This window comes from Liolophura sinensis, chromosome 7, assembly GCF_032854445.1.
Source record: "Liolophura sinensis isolate JHLJ2023 chromosome 7, CUHK_Ljap_v2, whole genome shotgun sequence".
In the NCBI taxonomy this organism is placed as follows: domain Eukaryota; kingdom Metazoa; phylum Mollusca; class Polyplacophora; order Chitonida; family Chitonidae; genus Liolophura; species Liolophura sinensis.
The window spans coordinates 59135336-59155156 of NC_088301.1; the positions used below are offsets into that span (position 1 = coordinate 59135336).

At 37.9% G+C, this 19821-nt stretch overlaps 2 protein-coding genes across 4 annotated transcripts in view; one reads left to right on the forward strand and one right to left on the reverse strand.

Annotated features, from left to right (window-relative positions):
- Positions 1–3589: 3589 nt before the first annotated feature.
- Positions 3590–13593, reverse strand: LOC135471187 (protein FAM72A-like). 3 transcript variants are annotated; one of them, XM_064750294.1, is made up of 6 exons: positions 13249–13379; positions 12550–12605; positions 11199–11253; positions 7409–7486; positions 5363–5487; positions 3590–4863 (listed from the first exon to the last, which is right to left on the reverse strand). In XM_064750294.1, exons 2-6 carry the CDS (start codon positions 12572–12574, stop codon positions 4769–4771), a joined length of 378 nt encoding a protein of 125 aa, XP_064606364.1. In that variant the 5' UTR covers positions 12575–12605; positions 13249–13379; the 3' UTR covers positions 3590–4768. The 3 variants fall into 3 exon arrangements, with proteins under 3 accessions (XP_064606364.1, XP_064606363.1, XP_064606362.1); XM_064750292.1 differs by lacking the exons at positions 11199–11253; positions 12550–12605 and having other exon boundaries at positions 3591–4863; positions 13249–13593; XM_064750293.1 differs by lacking the exons at positions 7409–7486; positions 11199–11253; positions 12550–12605 and having other exon boundaries at positions 13249–13593.
- A 185-nt stretch (positions 13594–13778) lies between these two features.
- The window catches only part of LOC135470164 (SLIT-ROBO Rho GTPase-activating protein 3-like), an 82090-nt gene continuing 76047 nt past the window's right edge, over positions 13779–19821 (forward strand). Inside the window, exon 1 of the mRNA XM_064748948.1 lies at positions 13779–14078. Within this exon, the coding sequence (XP_064605018.1) occupies positions 14012–14078 (67 nt within the window). The 5' untranslated portion in view covers positions 13779–14011. The remainder of the gene's footprint in view (positions 14079–19821) is intronic.

Genomic DNA, 19821 nt, shown 5'->3' on the forward strand with positions numbered 1-19821 from the left:
GTACTCTTTCATTTGATGTATCTCATTCAAACTTAGTCATATCACCCTGTCCTTTTACCTACGCAAAGAAAAAAAGGGCCGTCCATAAATACGCTCAAATTCTGAACTTTTGAACCATCTTCCTCTTGTACAAATCTTGTACCAAATGCCTGGACCCCTATGTACGCTGATGCATTGAGGTTTGCAGAACAGAGAACGACCACAAGACAGTGATGCAGTCAGTAGTATATCAAGGCTGGCGTGCACAGGCTAGAAAATGCCTTTGGTTTGCATGTGCCTAAAACAGTAAATGATGGTTTTGACCTTTTTGTGGCAGATTTATGGAGGACTTTATGTTTAAGCTTCTTTGTGACGTTATACTGGACTGGAGCCATATGATCTTACAAATGCACTGCCAAAATTTCAGCAACATCTACTTCATTTCCCTCTTTTAAAGGAATTGATTGTTTTTATTTCATTCCAAAGCTTCTGACAATCGTAACACTTTTTGATATCTGGATTTGTATAAGCACTGTACAGCATTTTGGTACCTTTTCCAGCTATAATCAGCTGTGACAAACTTCTGGCCATACAGACCACCTGCTACTCACTGACAATTGAGCATCAGTAACGCTTACCGTGTTTGGAACATCCCTATACACTGTATGGTGAATACTACATATCAGTACAGTAGTTCTCCGTTCCCATCCTCGTGAATGTTCATACTTTATGGATAGCCCAAAAATATCTCAGTAGTGTATGTGTTATTTGTGGGCCTGGCTTAGCAGTTTCATTTTTTTTTTAACAATGTGTATTCTTTAGTTGTTGGGATGGGTTGTTTTAAAATTTAATTGTTCTATTTGTGAAAAGGTGTGACTGAAGTTAATGGATAATATGCGTGTATTGAACATTACACTTCGATAATACAAAAAAAAAATTGTGTAAAGCCAGAAAATTTCAAAAGTAGCTAGTGAAAAAGAGAAAGCCCTAGCAAAAGCTGAAAACTCTTCTTCTCCTACAAGTAAAAGGGTTGTCAGTAATGAAGGAATAAAGTTCAGACAGATATGAATGTTTCTGTGTTCCTTTATTGGTTGAAGTGTACTATAGGATTACTTAGTTACAGTTTGTAACTGGTGTCTTGACAACTAGAAGCATCATAATTCAAGTTACGATTCAGAGCCTTTAGGAACGTGATCAAACTGATTGGAATGCTTAAGCTGAAATGTGTTCAGCCAGCTATGGTGCCAACATATAGAACGTACTATCAAGGCAGCTCAGGTGCACTAGCATGAAGTTCTTTGGAAGATCATCTTCGATTCCATCAATTTGGCCTACAAAGTTAGTGCTATCTGACAGTGAAAAATTTGTTGCAGGTAAGTTCATCTATTACCTGCCAAAGATTGGTAGTTTTATGCTGGCTCATCAACTTGAGACTGACTGACATCTTTTATGTGAAAGATTGAGTTTGATTCAGCATTTACACCAATCAAAGAAATGAATACTTTATGCTGGGCCTGCAGAGTCTATGTATGTAGAGACCTTGTTTTAAATGGATTCTGCCCAGGACAACATAATACTCAAGATCTGGGTCTGTAGGGATATGGTGAATATGAGAAAACTGTACTGTCTGACATGGGTTACTGTAGTATGTAACTTATTTGCCATGTTCACACTATGCGATTTATTGTATCAACTTATCAAATGGAGCAAGTGAAATCAAGCAAGTCTTTCATAGGCTGCTTTCAGGATGTGATTTGTTGAATACTACAATCACATGGAATTGTGCATGTCCTTTCTTCATTCAACAACACATGAATGCTGCTTTACTTGTGCCATATGTACACTACTTTAATAGTACCGGTATTAGAAATAAAAAATTAAAATTTTTCCTTCTGTGACAACATAACACTAATAGGCAACATTCTTCAGTTAAGCATTGTGTCTTACCCCATCACATTTAGATTAGAGTGAAGCGGGCCATGCCCGATGTGTGGATCTCAAGGATACGATGGGTAGGCGTGTACATCCAGTGAAAGTCACTTGTCTTCTGCCAATATGGTGTGGATGTCAGTAGCTTGCCTCTAATGGTCAGTTTATACCACCCCTAAAAGTGACTGCCATGCGTAAAGTTGAACAACAATGAAGTAAATAATAGGAGCATTTGTAGAAGTTAGCCCATCAAGTTGTGCATATAGCACATTTGAGTATAGCTCATCTTGTGGTCATATCCATGACAATCCATCCTAGTGTTTGGTATACATGTATCCATAATTAAATTATTTTAGTTTAAAAAAAAAAAAACCTTCGTAAAAATAATTCAGGCGTTGGAAAAGTGCTACAAAAGTACTGCAGAGCTTGGCCCTCTCAGCATGGCACGTTATTAACCATGTTTTTCCCTTCTCCCCCTCCCCCCCACCCCCAAATAGGACTGTCCTGAATTTTTATTTTAAATGGATACTCAATGCTGGTGAGTTGAGAGTAGAGGTAGGATTACTTTGTTAGAGTTTTGAGCATTGAATAAATGGACAGTGCCTAAAATTCAGCATGAGCTAGGGTATACACCCTTGACTTCAGTGAGGTCAGGATGACCCATTCAGTGAGCATTTTGCGTCCCTTTAAAGTTCAAATTATATATACACAATATGTAGCGTAAAGCTGCTTAAATTTAGATTTGGGACACTGGAGTCGAGTTCTGCCATCTACCCAGCACTTTAATGTTGGTACAGCATAACCAAGAATAGGCCATGTTGTAGAGGCCAGTGTATTGTCAGTGCAATGTACTGGGGTATGGCGCCATATCTGTTTGTGTCTTCGGCAGTGTGCTGGTGTGAAGCAGCCCTGTAAATACAGGCATGTGGGAACTTGGTCCATGGCTTCCTACAAGGAAGCACTATCCTGATCTACCCAAAATATAGTTGACATGAGACAAACAGGAGTGTACTGAAGGCAGGTATTTCAGGTGCCCTGAAGTTGGTTTCTACATGATAATACAGTTCAAACTCAGCCTTTCTAGTATTTGGTTTTCAAATGATATTGCGCTTGAAACATTTTGGATTTCTTCTGAATGCAGCCAGTTTATACCAACATGAAACCTTCCTGGGGATTATTTTTGCCTGCCTGTTCCCAGCTGTTAGTTAGGTAGGTGTTTGAATTCTGCACGATATCTCGGCAGAACTTTTGGATTACAAGCAAGTGAAAGACAGGAGAACAATAAAACACCCTTCCTCTGAATTGTTTTGGCTGATTTTTACTCTGTCCATGTGACAGGAATTTGTTTTTTGTATATCTTGGCTCAATCTTGATTTCTGATTTGGTACCTCAGTGACATAAAGATTGTCAATCTGCTTTTATGACACACATAAAACTATTATTATACAATAAAACTTTTAACAAAGGAAAACAATAAAAAAAATAAATAAAAAAAACAGCAGAGAGATACTGCTTTCAACTGTCCTACCATCGCTAGGTTAATGCCCATTGAAAACCTGGCATTAACTGATCTTAATGTCAAGGTTATAAATCGACACTAACTAAATCAGTAAGATACCAGTAATAATGCCTGGAGACACGAAGTTCAATACCATATGCAAGCTTCTCTGTATAAAATGACAAGTACATGGTTAAATTTGGCAATTTAAAACATTTTAATAAGCAAACAAACAGGCGTAAACCTTGAGTAATTGCAGTAGTGTATTTCACCATAAGTTTGGCCTCTTAAAATGCAATTTTATAACCACAAAAACCACAATGACACTTTTCATGCCAACATTTAATACCTTAACAGAAAAACCTTGCGGTCCTATAACATGTTTGAATCAAGGAAAAATGTATTTCTTGAAAAAAAGCTAAACTTTATGTGTAATACAGTACATGTAACATTTTGGTGCTTTGAGCCTAGAATAGTATGATGGAAACAAAGCATGGGGAGTGGTGATTGGATAGAGGTACACCCATATACAAATGCATATACACATGTACCACATGTCAGTATGTTACTAACAAACTACCAGCGGGTGATCATTATAATGTATTATTTGGCTAGAATATATTTGCATACATTCTAAGAACCCTAGCTAAAAAACTTAACATTATATATAAAAATAAATAGTCTGTCTTCCAAATAGGTAAATATCTTCCCTTTGACATGTTGATCTGTTCACTGCCAAATAAAACAATCTAGGCCTGTGCTATGCTCTTGGGGAAATTGAGCTATTACATATACAGTAGATTTATTTATTTATTTGATTGGTGTTTTACGCCGTATTCAAGAATATTTCACTTATACAACGGCGGCCAGCATTATGGTGGGTGGAAACCGGGCACGGCCCGGGGGAAACCCACAACCATCCGCAGGTTGCTGAAAGACCTTCCCACTTACGGCCGGAGAGGAAGCCAGGATGAGCTGGACTTGAACTCACAGCGACCGCATTGGTGAGGCTCCTGGATCATTACGCTGCGCTAACCGACTGAGCCACGGAGGCCCCCCATATACAGTAGAGAGGCATGAAGTATGGTATAACCAACTAGTTGGACATCCAAGTAGGCTATGCCTGTCCACTTCACTACCCACTGTTCTGTTCTAGCAAGTAACGTTATGTGTATATACTTCTCACACATGTTACTGGTAACTTTATTATGTGCATTTACAGTACAGAGTCTATTGAAAGCTTTTTATCTGCTTGGAAAAAGGTCAATGGTAGCAAAACTTAACAGCCAGTGTTTGATTATGTTGGACATACATGTAACAGTGAAATATAAGTGAACAATAAAACAATTGGTGTAGGTATCATCAGCGTAAACATTCCTCAAAAAAAGTTAAATCACTAATTAAATCATCTTTTCCTTTAGCACTCGGCAACGTTCCCCATGTCTGGATTTCATTTCCTGTTCAAAACAAAAGAAATGTTATCATCAGGATATACATGTAGAAAAAAAACATGCTATAAAACTTGTTAACTGAAACATCAACAGGTGTCTACATGTATATCTCTAATATAAAATAAAGGGACATAACTCAGCAAACATTTTCTGACAATGTTGCCAGTAATGGGGAGACGGCATATTTTTTAACACTGTGAGTGTGAAGCAGGACTTTAACACCTTGTTACATCAAATATGGATTGTAGTGTAACGTCTAAATCGTTCAAATGTATCCATTTCTTTGTAACGTCATACTGTCATCATAAGCTGGGAAAGGAACATCTGATTTCAATAAAATGATGTCAAGGTCCTGCTGCCTGGCATGAACAGGTACCCATTTTCAATTGACTACCTACTCTAGCAAAGAAAGCTCATTTCCAAATTTTAGAAATTGTCATGTTCATCCAATTTCATGTTAATGATCAATGTCGCTAAAAGAGTTAAAATATAATATAAATCTTACCTCTACTATTAAGTCTTTCAAAGGAAGAAACAGCATCACTGTTAAACATCCAGAAATGACCATTATTGCAAGAGAGCAAACACTGTCTACATGGCAAACACACATGATAGCCAACAATGTTCCCGCTGCAATAGAACACAGCAAATAATTTCACAAGCAATGCAGATTAAACAGATGACAATATACTTTGGGTAAAATATGCATTTATTGTGTCATGAAATTGGGCATGTAGTTTAATGCATAAATCCGTCTTGAATCAGCTGCCTGGGCAGAACGTCTCATTTTTTTTTTTTTTCTACCTTTCATCTCACACCTTTTGATCAATTATTCCTGAAGCACATTACATGTACTTGACACTGTGTCCATCATTCCATCCTGCCGTGTATTCTGTACTTGGATAGGTGACTCTCCATTTTACTGTTAAATTAGTGTACCTGTATCCTATATGAAATACATGGGTACATGGGCACAGCTTGCCAGAGCTAGAATTTAGACTGCTTTCTGGCACACACTGGTGCGGTTTTGAAATTTCTAGCTATCCCAGTTGGCGTGTAGGTCAGTGTCATAATGATATTTTAAGTTCAAATGTTAAAATGTGGTTTTGAGTTGATCCATAGGGCCAGTTTACCAATGCTATATTTTAAGTTACGTGTCGTGATAAATGAAAATCTTGTTTTGCCAAGCTGATAATCTCATGGCCAATGTGCCAAAGTGATATTTTAAACCACAAATATCTCCTTCCAGTTAAAGATATGTGCATTCACTTCATGCAGAGAAATTCAAAGAGTTTGTCCACAGTAAAACTTGTCAAAATCCTAGCAAGTGTAACTCTGTGCAATGCAACATTTAACAAATAAATGGTTCTGATTTCATTTACCAAAAGTAAATGAAACATGCCAAATTACATTAAAATATTGTTTTAATTCAATGGGCAACAGAGCTACAACACACCATTCTTAAGTTAAAATTAAGAAATAATGTTTCCTGCTATGTGTGTCTAGCAGCAGTTTTAAAGTCAATAAGGTGGATGAGGTTGTTATTAAAAAAATTGTTTAACCTTGTCCACCTTATTGACTATAAATCTGCCGCTAGACACACATAGAAGGAAAAATGTCAATTCTACAACCCTCCCCGAAATGTAGGTAATCTTATAATTAAATATGAAAAACTATGGCACACCCATATGAAGTGCTGCTCGAAGATCCCAGCAAAGTTATTCTAAATAGCACAGGGCCTGCAATGTCATACACAACAGGCAAACAGTGTTTATAGATAAAATAGGTACCAGTCTATATAGTCATGGGTTTCAGTTCGAACGAGTATCAAATTGATGGCAAATGCGGCTGTTGAAAATAATCTGTGTAGTGTTTTCAACTGTGGAACATTCGTTGGTATGGGCCTGCTTGTAATCTTCAACAATGACATTTCTCACAGTGAAACGAGTGAGTGAGTGCTTGGGGTTTAACGTCGTACTCAACAATTTTTTAGTCATATGACGACGAAGGAATCATTAGGGTGCATGTACGTGTAATGTGCCTCCTTGTTGCAGGACGGATTTCCACCGCTCTTTTATTTAGTGCTGCTTCACTGAGACAACTTACCGAAGGCAAGTAAGCCGCCCCGCCCGAGCCATTATACTGATACGGGTCAACCAGTCGTTGCACTATCCCCTTCATGCTGAACGCCAAGCGAGGAAGTTACAACTTCCTCTTTTAAAGTCTTAGGTGTGACTCAATCAAGGATTGATCCTGGATCTACCGGTCCCGACACGGACGCTCTACCAACTGTGCTATCCGGGCCGGTCACAGTGAAACGAAGTTGCTGCCAAGTGGTTAGTACATGTTCTATTTTTCTCTGATGTAATTGCCTTCCCTAGGAATGAAATATAAAATATGGCATTTGTATAGTGTCACTGGATGTACAAAAAGTAGAAAACCATGCTATTTCAAAGTCTAAGATAGCTTTGTGACGTTGCATTGACAGCGGGACACGGGCTTCCATGATTTGCTTATAAATACATGTGTCTTCTGCGAGCACCAAACTTACCATTGTAAACATGCAACGTCCTTCACTTTACATGAACAGTATGATGTACAGTAGTATTCTCCGACTGTTTCAACAGAACTGAAAGAAAGCATATCACTAGTAGTGATACTGGTATTTATAATATCTGGGTACTCTGAAGTAATTTGGCCTGTAAATAGATATATGTACACATGTGTAGGCTGTCCTAGTTCCTTTCTGGCAAACGTAAGAGTGTTTTATCATCGGAGAATTTCAGTAAAATGCAGAACCTGTAACTTGCTATTTTCTTTTATTTTCTGTAGATACACTGTTGCAGTCCTACATGTAATTGGGGTACATTGGGGAAACCATAAATTCTGTAATATCTTACGTGAAACAAATTGAATACTCTTCAGCTCACACAAAAATTTAGACATTTTATAAAACAGCATTCGTTTAAATTCACAAATTACCTGTACATGAACCTAAATGTACATACCATACCAACTATGAAAGCCTTACATCCTTGAAAGATATTGTTATATGTATTTCTAAACGGATGCAAGGAACCTACATGTATCTATGTAATTCACCTAAATAAGCCGATGGTATAGAAATGGGGAAAACTCAGGAAACTATTTTTCCTTACACACGAACAGATAGTGAATTGGTTTGAACAAAAATTGATTCCATTTTTGTGCTTAATATTTTGCTTATTAATATTCAATGTCAAGTTTCGAAAGAGAAGGCAGTGTTTGAAAAGAGGTAAGATGCAAAAAGCAGACTTTCTAAACTGGACGTCTGTCGTCAGGTTTCTTTAACTATGTTAAGTGTCCTTTTGGCATTTAAGTCAACACTGACTTTGCATAGCTTTTGTACGTTGAAACCTGTTTAAAATGTTTGGAAACTTTACCTCATGTTTTTAGTGGGTGTCAAAGATTTTTGATTCTGTGAAGTTTGGAACCAATAAAATTACATGCATATACGTTCGAAAATTCACAAATAGAACACCATAGTGAACTGATGTTAGTTTTCTGAAGTCATCATGTGATGTAAATTCCTAACACTACAAACTACATGTTATTTCCAAACAATTCAGAAATGGAGTGCTTCTTTCCATGTTTAACGTGCACATGCCTGGCAGGAACAAAACTCTGTCAACACCCATAACTGTGGTCAATAACAAAGGGCTGCACCTTCAATGATGGCTAGTTTGCCATTACCGAGTGGATTACATATGAAGTGTTGCGTGTGGTATGAGTGAGAGGTAAGAGCTATAGCTGAGTTGACACCTGAGCCTGTTTCATAAAGTGCAGGCAGCGCTACATTCACATAACTATCATGGTAAAGTAATACCTAAAACACTGGTTGTCAAGGAAGATACATGTTCATAACGTTATGTGTGCTTTGGGAAACGGGCTTCTGTTTTGGACTGCTTATACATCGTTTAGAAATCACTTGATGTGAAACAATGCACAGTGGTTGCCACTCTCTTAGCTAAGTACAAAGAGAGGCGTTGATATAGTCTGATTACACTGACTGGTACTGTGGGAAATATTTAGATAAGTCATAATTTTGGAAGCTCAACCTCTAGTCAGAGGCCCCGCCATTTGTCGAAGTGATCAGGATCAAATTGCTACACACCACCTACCATGCATCAAATGCACGTTGTAACATCTCACCTTCCCACTGCCGTTCACAATTTTGTGATGGTAATCGAATCAAGAATCATTTCTGAGGAGAAAGCATCCAGGCCAAGTGGTATTGCCCTGTTTTCCAGACGGCCCCCTATGACTAAGTCAGTGAATTTTGGGAATATGCCCATAAGTGGATTAACCATTGTTTTGCAATATGAAGTCAACTATATTTTAGCCTAGATGTGTGCGATGGGATGAGGAGATCCAGCTTGAGGTGAATAGAATGTTAATTGGTGCTACAATCTATTTCTCACCATTTAGGAAAATTACGCGGTTTCGAACTAGTGGTTGCAAAGCCATGTTTGTGGCGTACATCCATCTACTAACTCATCAGACTAGACTTGATGTACAAAGTAACATGTACACGTAGCTACCCAGGTTAGATGAGCTTATGTATCAAACAGGGGGAAACATAGCCCGAAAGTGAAAGACTCCAACTCCTTTTCTTATAATGGCCTAGCTGGATGTGTTGGAGTCTCGATGCTAACAGTGTTAATTTTGTACTCATTGAAGATCATCTTTCTTACTGCACAAGTCTTGTGCTTTAGAATAGATGTGTTATAGCCATAAAACCTTCCAAGCCATGCACTCCTTGGTCATGCCTACTATCTTCCCACTGCTCCACGATAAAGCAGGACATGCGTATAACTGCTCAAGACGGCGGCAGTGACAAAGAAGTATCTCCCTTGGAAGCCTTCATGGCAAGAACACATCTATTCTAAAGCTAGAAGGAACATATGGTGGCCATCCAGTGGGTGTGGAAAGCAGGAGCTAGGTTGGTGTTTTTGCATGAGATTTATTCATTAACAAAAACAATTCGCCTAGACCTTTGTTCAGTTAGAAATTAACACTGTTAGCATCAAGACTCCAAAAACGCCAAGCCAGTATAAGAAAAGAAGTAGGAGTCTTTCGGGGCCAAGCCGTACAGAGCTATTGTATATAGAACATTTCATTAGTATATTATAACTGGAAACTGGAAGAAATTCAAGAATACAGCAAGAGCACACGGATTCCATCTAGATAGACTATTGGCTCCTCGTAGCTCTACACCTTCATTAGCGATAGTGACTACATTAATACTATTGGGTAGAGCTACACAATCCATTTGATTTGCCTGGAGTAGTGCCAGAGTTCTGCCAACTTGGGCCTCAGGCACTTTCCTCAGGCACAAATATGTACGCTACAATATCAAGACTCGCCTTCATTCCTTAGGAGATTGCTGGCCTGAAAGGCCATCGCCCAAGTTAAAACCAAAAAGACGCCATGTTAATGAAGGCTCTCTGTCTTCTTCTTCCAGCATTTCCGGTTGTGACAACAATGTCAAGTGACTTCCAAATCGGAACTCAAACCAAAACAACACCAAACAGTGTGTCACCTACATTATTAGAGACCTTCACGTCCATTTCACTTCACCAAAAGCCTTTATCTTTTCTTCAAGTTTCCCCACAGTTTTGGCAATGTGACTCCATTGCTGTATTCAGGTGCGAGTTGGCAGAACTCTGACACTACTTCAGGCAAATCAAAAGGGTAACTGTGTAGCTCTATTGCATAGTGTAAGCGAAGATGTACAGTCACATTGAGCTTATGAACTATCTAGTACTATCGCTACAAGTATCCCCGAAAGACTCCAACTCCTTTCCTTATAATGGCCTAGCGTCAGTCTCAACACTAACAGTGGTAATTAAGTTGCAGGCCGATCAAACAAGTCTTGTGCAAATAAAACACACCAACCTAAAGACCTGCTTTACACATCCACCACACCACAACCATTAGACAGAATAAATTTATTACAACCATGAAGGCTCCTACTGCACACACTCCTCAGTCAAAGCCACCATCTTCCCACTGCTTAAAATGATGGACTCATTGTATTATATTAAAATTATGACATTCGTCATAGCACTGAGTCTATCGCAGACTATCAAACAAATTGCCACACCACTGCACACTCCAACTCACTGAAGCTGATCTCAATGAGGTGTGCACTCAAGGCACCCAAACTTACCTGCACTAAAGTTCTTTTTTATGTCCTTTTGGATTCAATTAAGAAGGTTGAAGTTGTTCTTGCAGATGGCAATTGAAATGTAATAGTTTTCTTGAGGATTTCAATACCAAAAATTAGTTGGATTTCATACCTCGCCTTCCAAACTGTAGATGGATAGTTTAATGTCCCTGAATCCATTCCAATTGCTTACAACATAGAAAACAGAAGAAAAATGGCAGAATTTGGTCAACAAACATCAGAAAATCTATTCCGCTAAGATCGAGCTACCGTTGACCTTGTGATGTCACAGCAGTACATTCCCTGCAGACATCTGAGGCTTCTCTACATGTACAACACAGACAGCAGGAAACAATTGCTATACTTTCACACATAACTTCAAGATTATTCCAAGGCCAAGTGTGGCTTTCGACTACAGTAACTCAACGTAGGATTCAGTAAAGTTACATACATTGCCTAAAAATGACACAGATTTACAAAATATGGACCAGATCTCATCACAAACGTCCTTTGTTTATGGGGGGACTCGATCATAGTTTATGACACTTGTTAATTCAGCCATACATGTACCTTGTAAAAGAAAAGGCTGATGGACGAGCCTTATAATATCCTCCAAAAAAACAATTAGAAAAGATGTCCAGATTTTCACTCCCTGAATGCAGAAGTTGTTTAACTACATGTACTTGCTTGCTTAAAACAGCAGGCTTTGGCATGAATTGTAGGGGAGGCACTAGCCTTTGCCCTATACAACGGCCATGAGGCTACACTGCGGCCCTCCAGCTCAGGTTACACCTGGCTTACAGGGTGCTGTGTCCGAGTGATACACCACAGCATGCCGTACCTTGAAGCCCAAAACAGGAATCCATACAAATTTTAAACTGGCATTTCTTTGTGTTACCAATTGTTGTTTCAATTCAGTATAATTCAAGCCTTATTTATTTTTGCCGGTGATGCCTTTTAAAAAATACAAAAGATCAGCTTGATTGTTAGTTTCACTGGCGTGGAGTGACAGACTGTTGTTGTCAGTGCAACTCACAATCTGCAGAGCCGACTCCATTCATTCTCATGTCGCAGCTGTGACACTGTGCCAAATTCTCCACAGGTACTACCACAATTTGGTGGGTATCCAATTCGTGTTAGACAAACCAGATGGGAGCACATTTTTGCTATGTACATGGCTGATATGTGAATGAAAATCGGTCATTGTAGTCATCCCAGTCACTATGCTGTATACACCTTTCCCGGATCTAAAACAACTCCGGAAGCCTGTCTTTCAAAATGTTTGTTATAAAACTGTTTTACTTATTATATTATTTTCAGGATGTCAATTTAGAGGTGTACATGTAGGTGTAATTATAGATTAAACCACATGATAGATTCTGGAAAAGCACACAGTGGGAAATGGCCTAATGCATGGATTCGGCAATGCTTTGCAGGGTTTTTCAATGTACATAATCCCGGCAGGTATTCACGGCATGACTCACCCGGCCAGAGCTCCGCGGTTGACATGATAGGCAGAAGGTCCAGTGTTAATGTTTTTCTACAAAATTGAACAAGTTAACATAATATTTTTTTAATGCAGTTTACTGACTCACATAGCATTAATATTATGTTTAAGGAACATTCAGTGGGAAAATAGAGTCTCTGGGGTTCTCCTATAAGTACACCCGACTAGCCACAACAGCACAAAGTTATTACGAGGAGTGAGAAGGAAATATTTCTGTGGATTTCAACAATATTTAAACTCGGGAATGGATTAAAACTTGCAGGAGTGGTTATAAATGTCATATTCTCTTAAATACACACCAGAAATTGGCGTGTGCTACCATTTTAAAGTGGACATACAGGCCCACTTCATACCTCAAAGTGCCTCGCAGAATGAACCTACCGCATTTTTTAATTCAACGATTAAACGTTAAGGCAGGTAAATATGAGAAATTGTTTTAAAATATATGTCAACGTTTAATTTAATTGAACTAAAGATGGAGGCAGTGACCGACGTGTGTGGACCTTCGTCGAGTACGAAATTAATACTGTGAGCGTCGAGCCTACAGCGCTGCTAGTCCAGCATAAGATAAGGAGTCTTTCGGGGCTACGCTACTAGCTGACCTATTCACTTCTGTTAGTATACACATAGTGCTGTAGTACCGTATGCTGAACTAATATCAACTTGCTACACTTACCACTTAATCGGATCATCTGTTGAATACATTTCTGTCGCTGTGTCCGCCAAGAGAACAGCCCTCATGCCTCTGCTACAAAGATTCGCTACACAGAACCCACATTCCAAACGATACACGCTTTTCTTCCTAAACGAGGGGTGAAGAAAGTCTGTTTTTTCTTCTGCTTCACTTTCTGGCATGTTTGCTTGAAGAGCTTTTTCGAAGTACTACTTCTATGCTAAGAAGTCACTTAACGATGACCTTCACAAATTGTTGTCAGCCCTGTTACTTTATATTAAATCAAATACAGGCATCTATTCCAGCCATAGTGTCGTTTTGTTCACCATTTAAACGCGTCACTGTGGAGTATTTCGTCTGCTTTTAAATTAGAAAGCCTGCAAGCCATTGGTGGAAGGATATCAGGTATTTGTAACAGCAAGTTTAAATGGCTGTTGCTAAGCGACATAGAATTTCAGGAGCACCTGACATTTCTTCTCCACGCCAAATCGCGCGAGAAGTGTGCTATTTTTAGTTTAGAGCCGTCCCATAGTCCAAGACGAAAATAGGAAAACGACGTCTGGTTGAATTTCGACCTTGCATGGTCGAGCTGAAGCTGGGAATTACTCTTCGTGTATGGCTTGCTTCACTGCACTGTCCACTAACCACGAAATTAGGAAGGAAGGCAGAGAACACCAACAGCGATGAGTCAGATTGAGTGATCAAAGACTAAAACTTGGGGAACAGTTTTGTTGGGATTTATATCGAGTTGCTCCATACAAGAACGATGTCTGACAGAAGAGTTGTGAAAAAGGAGAAGGAAATAGTACTCGAATTCGACGGCCATGTGAGAGGTAAGTACGGTACCATAAGATGCTTAACTTCTGAACCTCAAGATGTAATTGACATTGATTGTCTTGTATCAGCGATCTTTTTAAGGCTACACTTTATATTGATTGGAAAATGAGTCTCTTGATTTGTTGATGGGATTTTGACAGGTCATATGTAAACATTTCCATGCGCGTAGACTACTATTACTAGAACTAGGAGTGTAGTGACAGGGTAATATAGTTTACTTAAAGTCTTCGTCTTGTATTGGAAATCAATTTATTCTGTTTAGAAGCCATTCGATGTGAATGAAGATTTGTCTTTTGCATGGAAATAAGGGTTTTTTAGGTCAAGAAGAAACAACAACAACAACAACAAAAGAAGTATCTGACTGAATTGAAAATTGGGACTGCCACGAAGAACTAAGAAAATATTAAATTAATATTATATATTGCATCTACATACAATATATTACAAGTTGCTGAAGCTCTGTTGATAATCATATTCAAATTCTGATTAATTGAAGAGTCAGACACTATGTTATGTTATTAAATAGATTATTGAATTGGAAGAAAAGTCTTTAAGTTTAGTATATTATTTAGAATCAGATGAAGATGTGATGTCCATGTATTGCTGAATTGATTCATTCAAACTACATAGATGTATAGTTCAGAAGTGATAGTTTTGTAAATTATCTTCACGCACAGGTATCAATATCCATTAACTTTCATTCACCTACAAATCTAATTCTGATGTTATACTACTGCTGTGTGATTGTAGTCCTAGAAAAGTACATCATGTGATGTGCAAATGCATGCCTCAATGAAAAAATAATACTTCATTTTGTAAATGTAGCCTACACTTTTTGTTGTTAGTTAAACTATATTTCTTGGCATAAACTTGGTATCAGGTTGTGTGACACATGCAAGCATTACTTCTTAAGAAGTTTGGTAATGTTGCTTAATTTGAGAGGGCTGACATTGGCTAAAGAACTAAACAAATACTCTGTCTCTGAGGTTGTACTGATACTAGTATAGTGGTATAGAAGACAGAATGTCTGAAGCATTTCCCATCCTCCATGACTGAAGAACTCCACAGATGCATGGCTGAGTGGACAGAATCTTCAAGCACAATGGCCCATTATCACACAGTCAGCTTGACACCCAGTGGGGTTGGGCCTATTTAATCATACCATGCTAAGCCCTGGAGGCTGAGCATCAATGCATGTTTTAAAAGGCTTGCTCCATTGCCTGTGGATACATGTAGATTCCCAATACTGTTCACAGAGCAGTGTAAATACAAAGTCTATTTGGGCATGTATATCACTCCATGTGTGCAAACATGTGTGTTGTATGAGAAACCTGCTTACCACAGCTGTACAAATGCCAGGGGAATGCAGTGATATATTTCCTCTGATATTAAACCCTGTCTTGGACAGCCTTCTAACCAGCAGTCTTTCTTCTCTTGGGGCTACCATAACAAACCTTAGCCAGGTGCACAGCATCCTACAGTGAACAGAAGAAGTGTTAACCTTGTGCTGTAGTCTCACATGATACACACAACATCATGTTCATGTCAGCATTGCCATGAATATTAGTAGAAATCTGTTAAAAAGTGGAATTGATTCCTTTTATTGCCATTAAATAAATGAAATTGGATAGATGAGAAGGCCAAAACTATTAGCTGCTTCTTTATTTGTATGTAATAATGACTTCTTCACACATGCTTATGTTAGTGGTTAAGTGGATTATGTCTTGTTTAATTATTCATACTAAACCTATTTCAGCTCATTCATGCATGACTGTTCAGGTATATATATATATGTCCTTCAGTTCATATTCTGGTACGTAAACTAATTGTTTTGGGGGTTTTTTTGCAGTTTTAATTTTTGTCTTTCAGAAAGAAATGTCCATTGTTTGCTTGTTCATCTGGGGCTGAGTGTGTAGGAGACTTTTTGTGGAAAGAAAAATGAAATACTTCATATTTACTAGAGTTGACTGTGTTTGATATGAATCAGAATGAATGAATGATTATGGCTTAACCAATAACACCACATTGGCAATGTTTCAGCCTTATCATGGCTAGTGTTTAATAAAATTTGATATTTTTCAACATGTATTGATAAGGTTCACTTCAGTTAGAATATTAAAAATTATGCAATGCTCTTGACTGGTGTGTGTAAATGTTGATTTTTTGTACACGTGAATGAGAGAAAAAAATATTCAGTGATGTTGCTTTGAGCCGAAATTTTGCATTCATTTGTCTCCTTCAGGACAAGATCTGTGGTAACATTTTTACCATATTTATCTTTACTTACTTGTTTTGCACTTTTCTATTTTTGATTTTAAATTAAGAATGTTGCCTTTTTATGGATACTTTTTTCCTTCTCTTGCTGTGGGGCTAAGATGTGCTAATGCATATACAATGTAACAGACTTTGCCTCAGGTTATGTTGTCCCATCTATTTTAGTTATAAATACTGCTCATCCTGTTTGCTTGTTTTGTCAACGAATGGCACATGTTTTTGGCCACAGCCTGCTGCCAAAAGCCACAGCAAGCCTGTTTGTAAACACACAGGAAACACAAGATTGTTCCACCTTAGGAGAGAATAGTGTCCTTTAGCAAGGCTGTAACAAAATCTGTTGCATATACATATATGTAATGTCTACAACACAATATATGTGGAACAGTTTCAGGCAAATGAATACAACGCTTACATGTAGAGGTATTGGAGAGATCAGTAAAAATATATATACATCTACACAGACATGTGGTGAAGTTAAACTTGAAAACATGTGAACATGGATATTCTGTACTTGTTCAGTTAAGTGTAAAACCATGTGCAAAGATTTGCTGTGGTTTTGTCTCAGTGACGTGTTAAGTGACGTGTTACACATCAGTTTGTTGTTAACATTAATTTCAAAGGTACTGTGAATGATACATGCTCAAATATGTAATTGGCCCTTGAAATGCTTTGTATTATTGTACGGATGGAGATAACCATTCATTCATTTTGTCAGTCATTAATGTCTTACTAATTCCAGTGTTGTGCTGCTGAACATAGGTTAGAGTTTACTTTAGCCACACCGATAGATGTTTGGTTTTCAGATAAGACAGGGAAGTTTGCACTGACCGAATGCCTAGTGGATTTAACTAGTTAGACTTGTGTCTGTATGTTTTCCTGTATGGGCCTTGTTATTAACCACAGAACGGTTTCCCATAAAATGTCTGATTAGATTAGTTTATGATATTTATATATATATTTAGACAGTATAATCAAAAGTTACTATAGATATATATCAAGGGGGTAGCACCAAATGCTAATGAAATAGGTCAAATCAGTACAGACTAATTCTGTAACTAAGATTATGTATTGATGTTTCCACAGGTAGTAATATAATTTTTATCAGTTGGATAACCCTGGTTTTCACTTACGTTACGGATGCTTTTACATTTGTATGTGTAATACGTACATTTCCTTACTCTAGGATTTTTTAAAAAATATTTACAACATCAAGAGTTATGAAACCCCAGCTGTGTTGATAGTGTTCAGTGTCTGATGCAAGGGTAGTACCCCATATTGATCCATGGGGCATTGGATCACTGGTAGTGTTTCCAAAACTTGGGCAGCTTTCCATTCTCTTAGTCCAAGCAGTTGACAAATTCACCCTTCCTGTGAGGATTGATTAAGTCCGTATGGCCTGAACTTCATGAATATACAACCATGTACCTTCATATTTACCAGTGACTTTCAACCTGTGGCAGCTTGTGCTGCCAAGGATTTTATCCCCGTGCATGCACAATCCTATACCCACATCCACACCATACTGTGTGTATCGTAGCATCAAGGGAAATCTGTAACTTGAGCCAAGATCAAAGACTAACTTCTCATCCTCGCAGGTGTTTGGGATGTCTAGGTGAAATAAACTCGGAATTATTGCAGTCTTTATCAACTGGTAGAGGTACATTTACAAGTTATTAGAACTCATCAAATCCTGTCATGTTCAAAATATACAAGAAAAGATGTGTTGTGATGTCCATACCCTTTACATGTATATGTGTTTCACCTTTCATATACACAGAAACATTCATAGAGGAATGTTTATTCTAAGCTTGTTTGTATGTGTCACTCAGTGTTTGACAAAGCATACAGTTTAACATCTAGTTGAAAGTTCAGAGGGAATAGATCTTGTGTCCTATCAGTATACATAATTGTGTCCTATCAATATACATTTTGGCAGGTCTTACCTTGCAGACGAGATTTCGGCATGGTCAGCTGCATGCAGATATTCTGTATGTATGCCAAGGACAGTTAAGGTTATAATCCAGTCATTGCTTCCTCAAATGTTTATTTTGAAAATCTGGAATTGACATGAAGCACGTGGTGGTCTTGCCAGATCTGGTTGTTGTGCAATGTATAAAAATACAGAATGAAGACATGTGAAAAATAGATCTGTTCTATATACATACAGAAAGAATTGTGGGAAATCTGATTATTCTGAATCAGTTTTGTTGAAAGATACATGTAAAGCATGGAAAGCATTTTGGTAGAATTACATGTACATACAGGCTAACTTGAGGTTCTGTGTTTGACTTATTGCATTTTGCACAAAGCCAAAACTTGACTTCACGCTGTCTTGTGAAAAATATCATGCCTTTTTATCCCCTCTTTATAACAGTCTTTTGGGTTAGGTTTGTAATCAATAGCAGACACTTTATGGGTAAAACATTGGCTTTATAAACATGACACTTATTTCATATTTGTGACTTTCCCTCTATTAAGAGGATATCATTTATCACATGAAGGTAATTTCTTATCTCAAGGCTCTCTTAAGGTACATTTACATGTTCTTGAGCAAGAAATGAGAGATACATGTAGTTTATCTTTGGATGGAGAGTTTAAAGGATGGAAAATTGTTTGCAGCATACAACAGTACGTCATATATGTAACCCTTCAATATAATGTGATAATTCTACCTGTTAATTTGGCTTACATGTATTTTACATAATACTTATGATGTTGCATTAAATTGTTGATTTATATTAAAATGTTGTAGCTGATATGTGAGATTATTGTGTTACATATAGCATTGTGAATTTGTGTTCAGCATACATATGTGCTCAGAATGGTCAGGTCATTTTGTTCTGCCTGTTCATCCTGAACCAGTTCATCACTGCTGACTGCAGGTATTCAGGCCTTCTAGCTGTTCTTCACAAATGATACATGTCCAGTCCACTAGCTTGAAACACCGCCTCATCGAACCTCCTTCCACTGTTCCCCTGTCATTCTTATTTCTATGTTTTAAATTTCTACTTCTTTTGCATTTACATTCTGTGTCAACTTCTTATACTTTAGATGCATAAATCTTGGATTTTCTCATTGTGGTTGAAGCTCACTTCTATTTTTTTTTTTATCATTCACTGGTTGGTGTAGCTTGACTTTGCTACATTTATTGTGTGCTTGTGCCCTACATGTATCATTTTCTATTGTGATGTGTGTTACAGAAGAATGATACCAAATATTTATAACCATTTTAGCCTTATTTGTAAAACTGTAAACTTGTTTGATAACTTTGCATGGAATGTGGCAATTTATGGCAGACGTAAAAGTAAAGCTACAGCAAAATTATTGGTTTTAAAAGATGTCCATTTTTACCGTGCACTATGGAGGGGCCCATTCATGTGGTTCAATTAGGGTATGTATAGCACAGCGCTGTAAGCTCCTGCTCTGCAGTCGTGCGTCTGGGTGATTCATTAGTGCAGATACCTC

Excerpts from the sequence above, each read along its gene's own strand:
- LOC135471187 (XM_064750292.1), bottom strand. The coding sequence starts at position 13,427 with ATGCCAGAAAGTGAAGCAGAAGAAAAAACAGACTTTCTTCACCCCTCG. Across the intron at positions 5,488-7,408 it reads GACGTTGCATGTTTACAATG|CGGGAACATTGTTGGCTATC; the intron begins GTAAGTTTGGTG and ends GTTCTATTGCAG. Across the intron at positions 4,864-5,362 it reads TGAAAGACTTAATAGTAGAG|GAAATGAAATCCAGACATGG; the intron begins GTAAGATTTATA and ends TGTTTTGAACAG.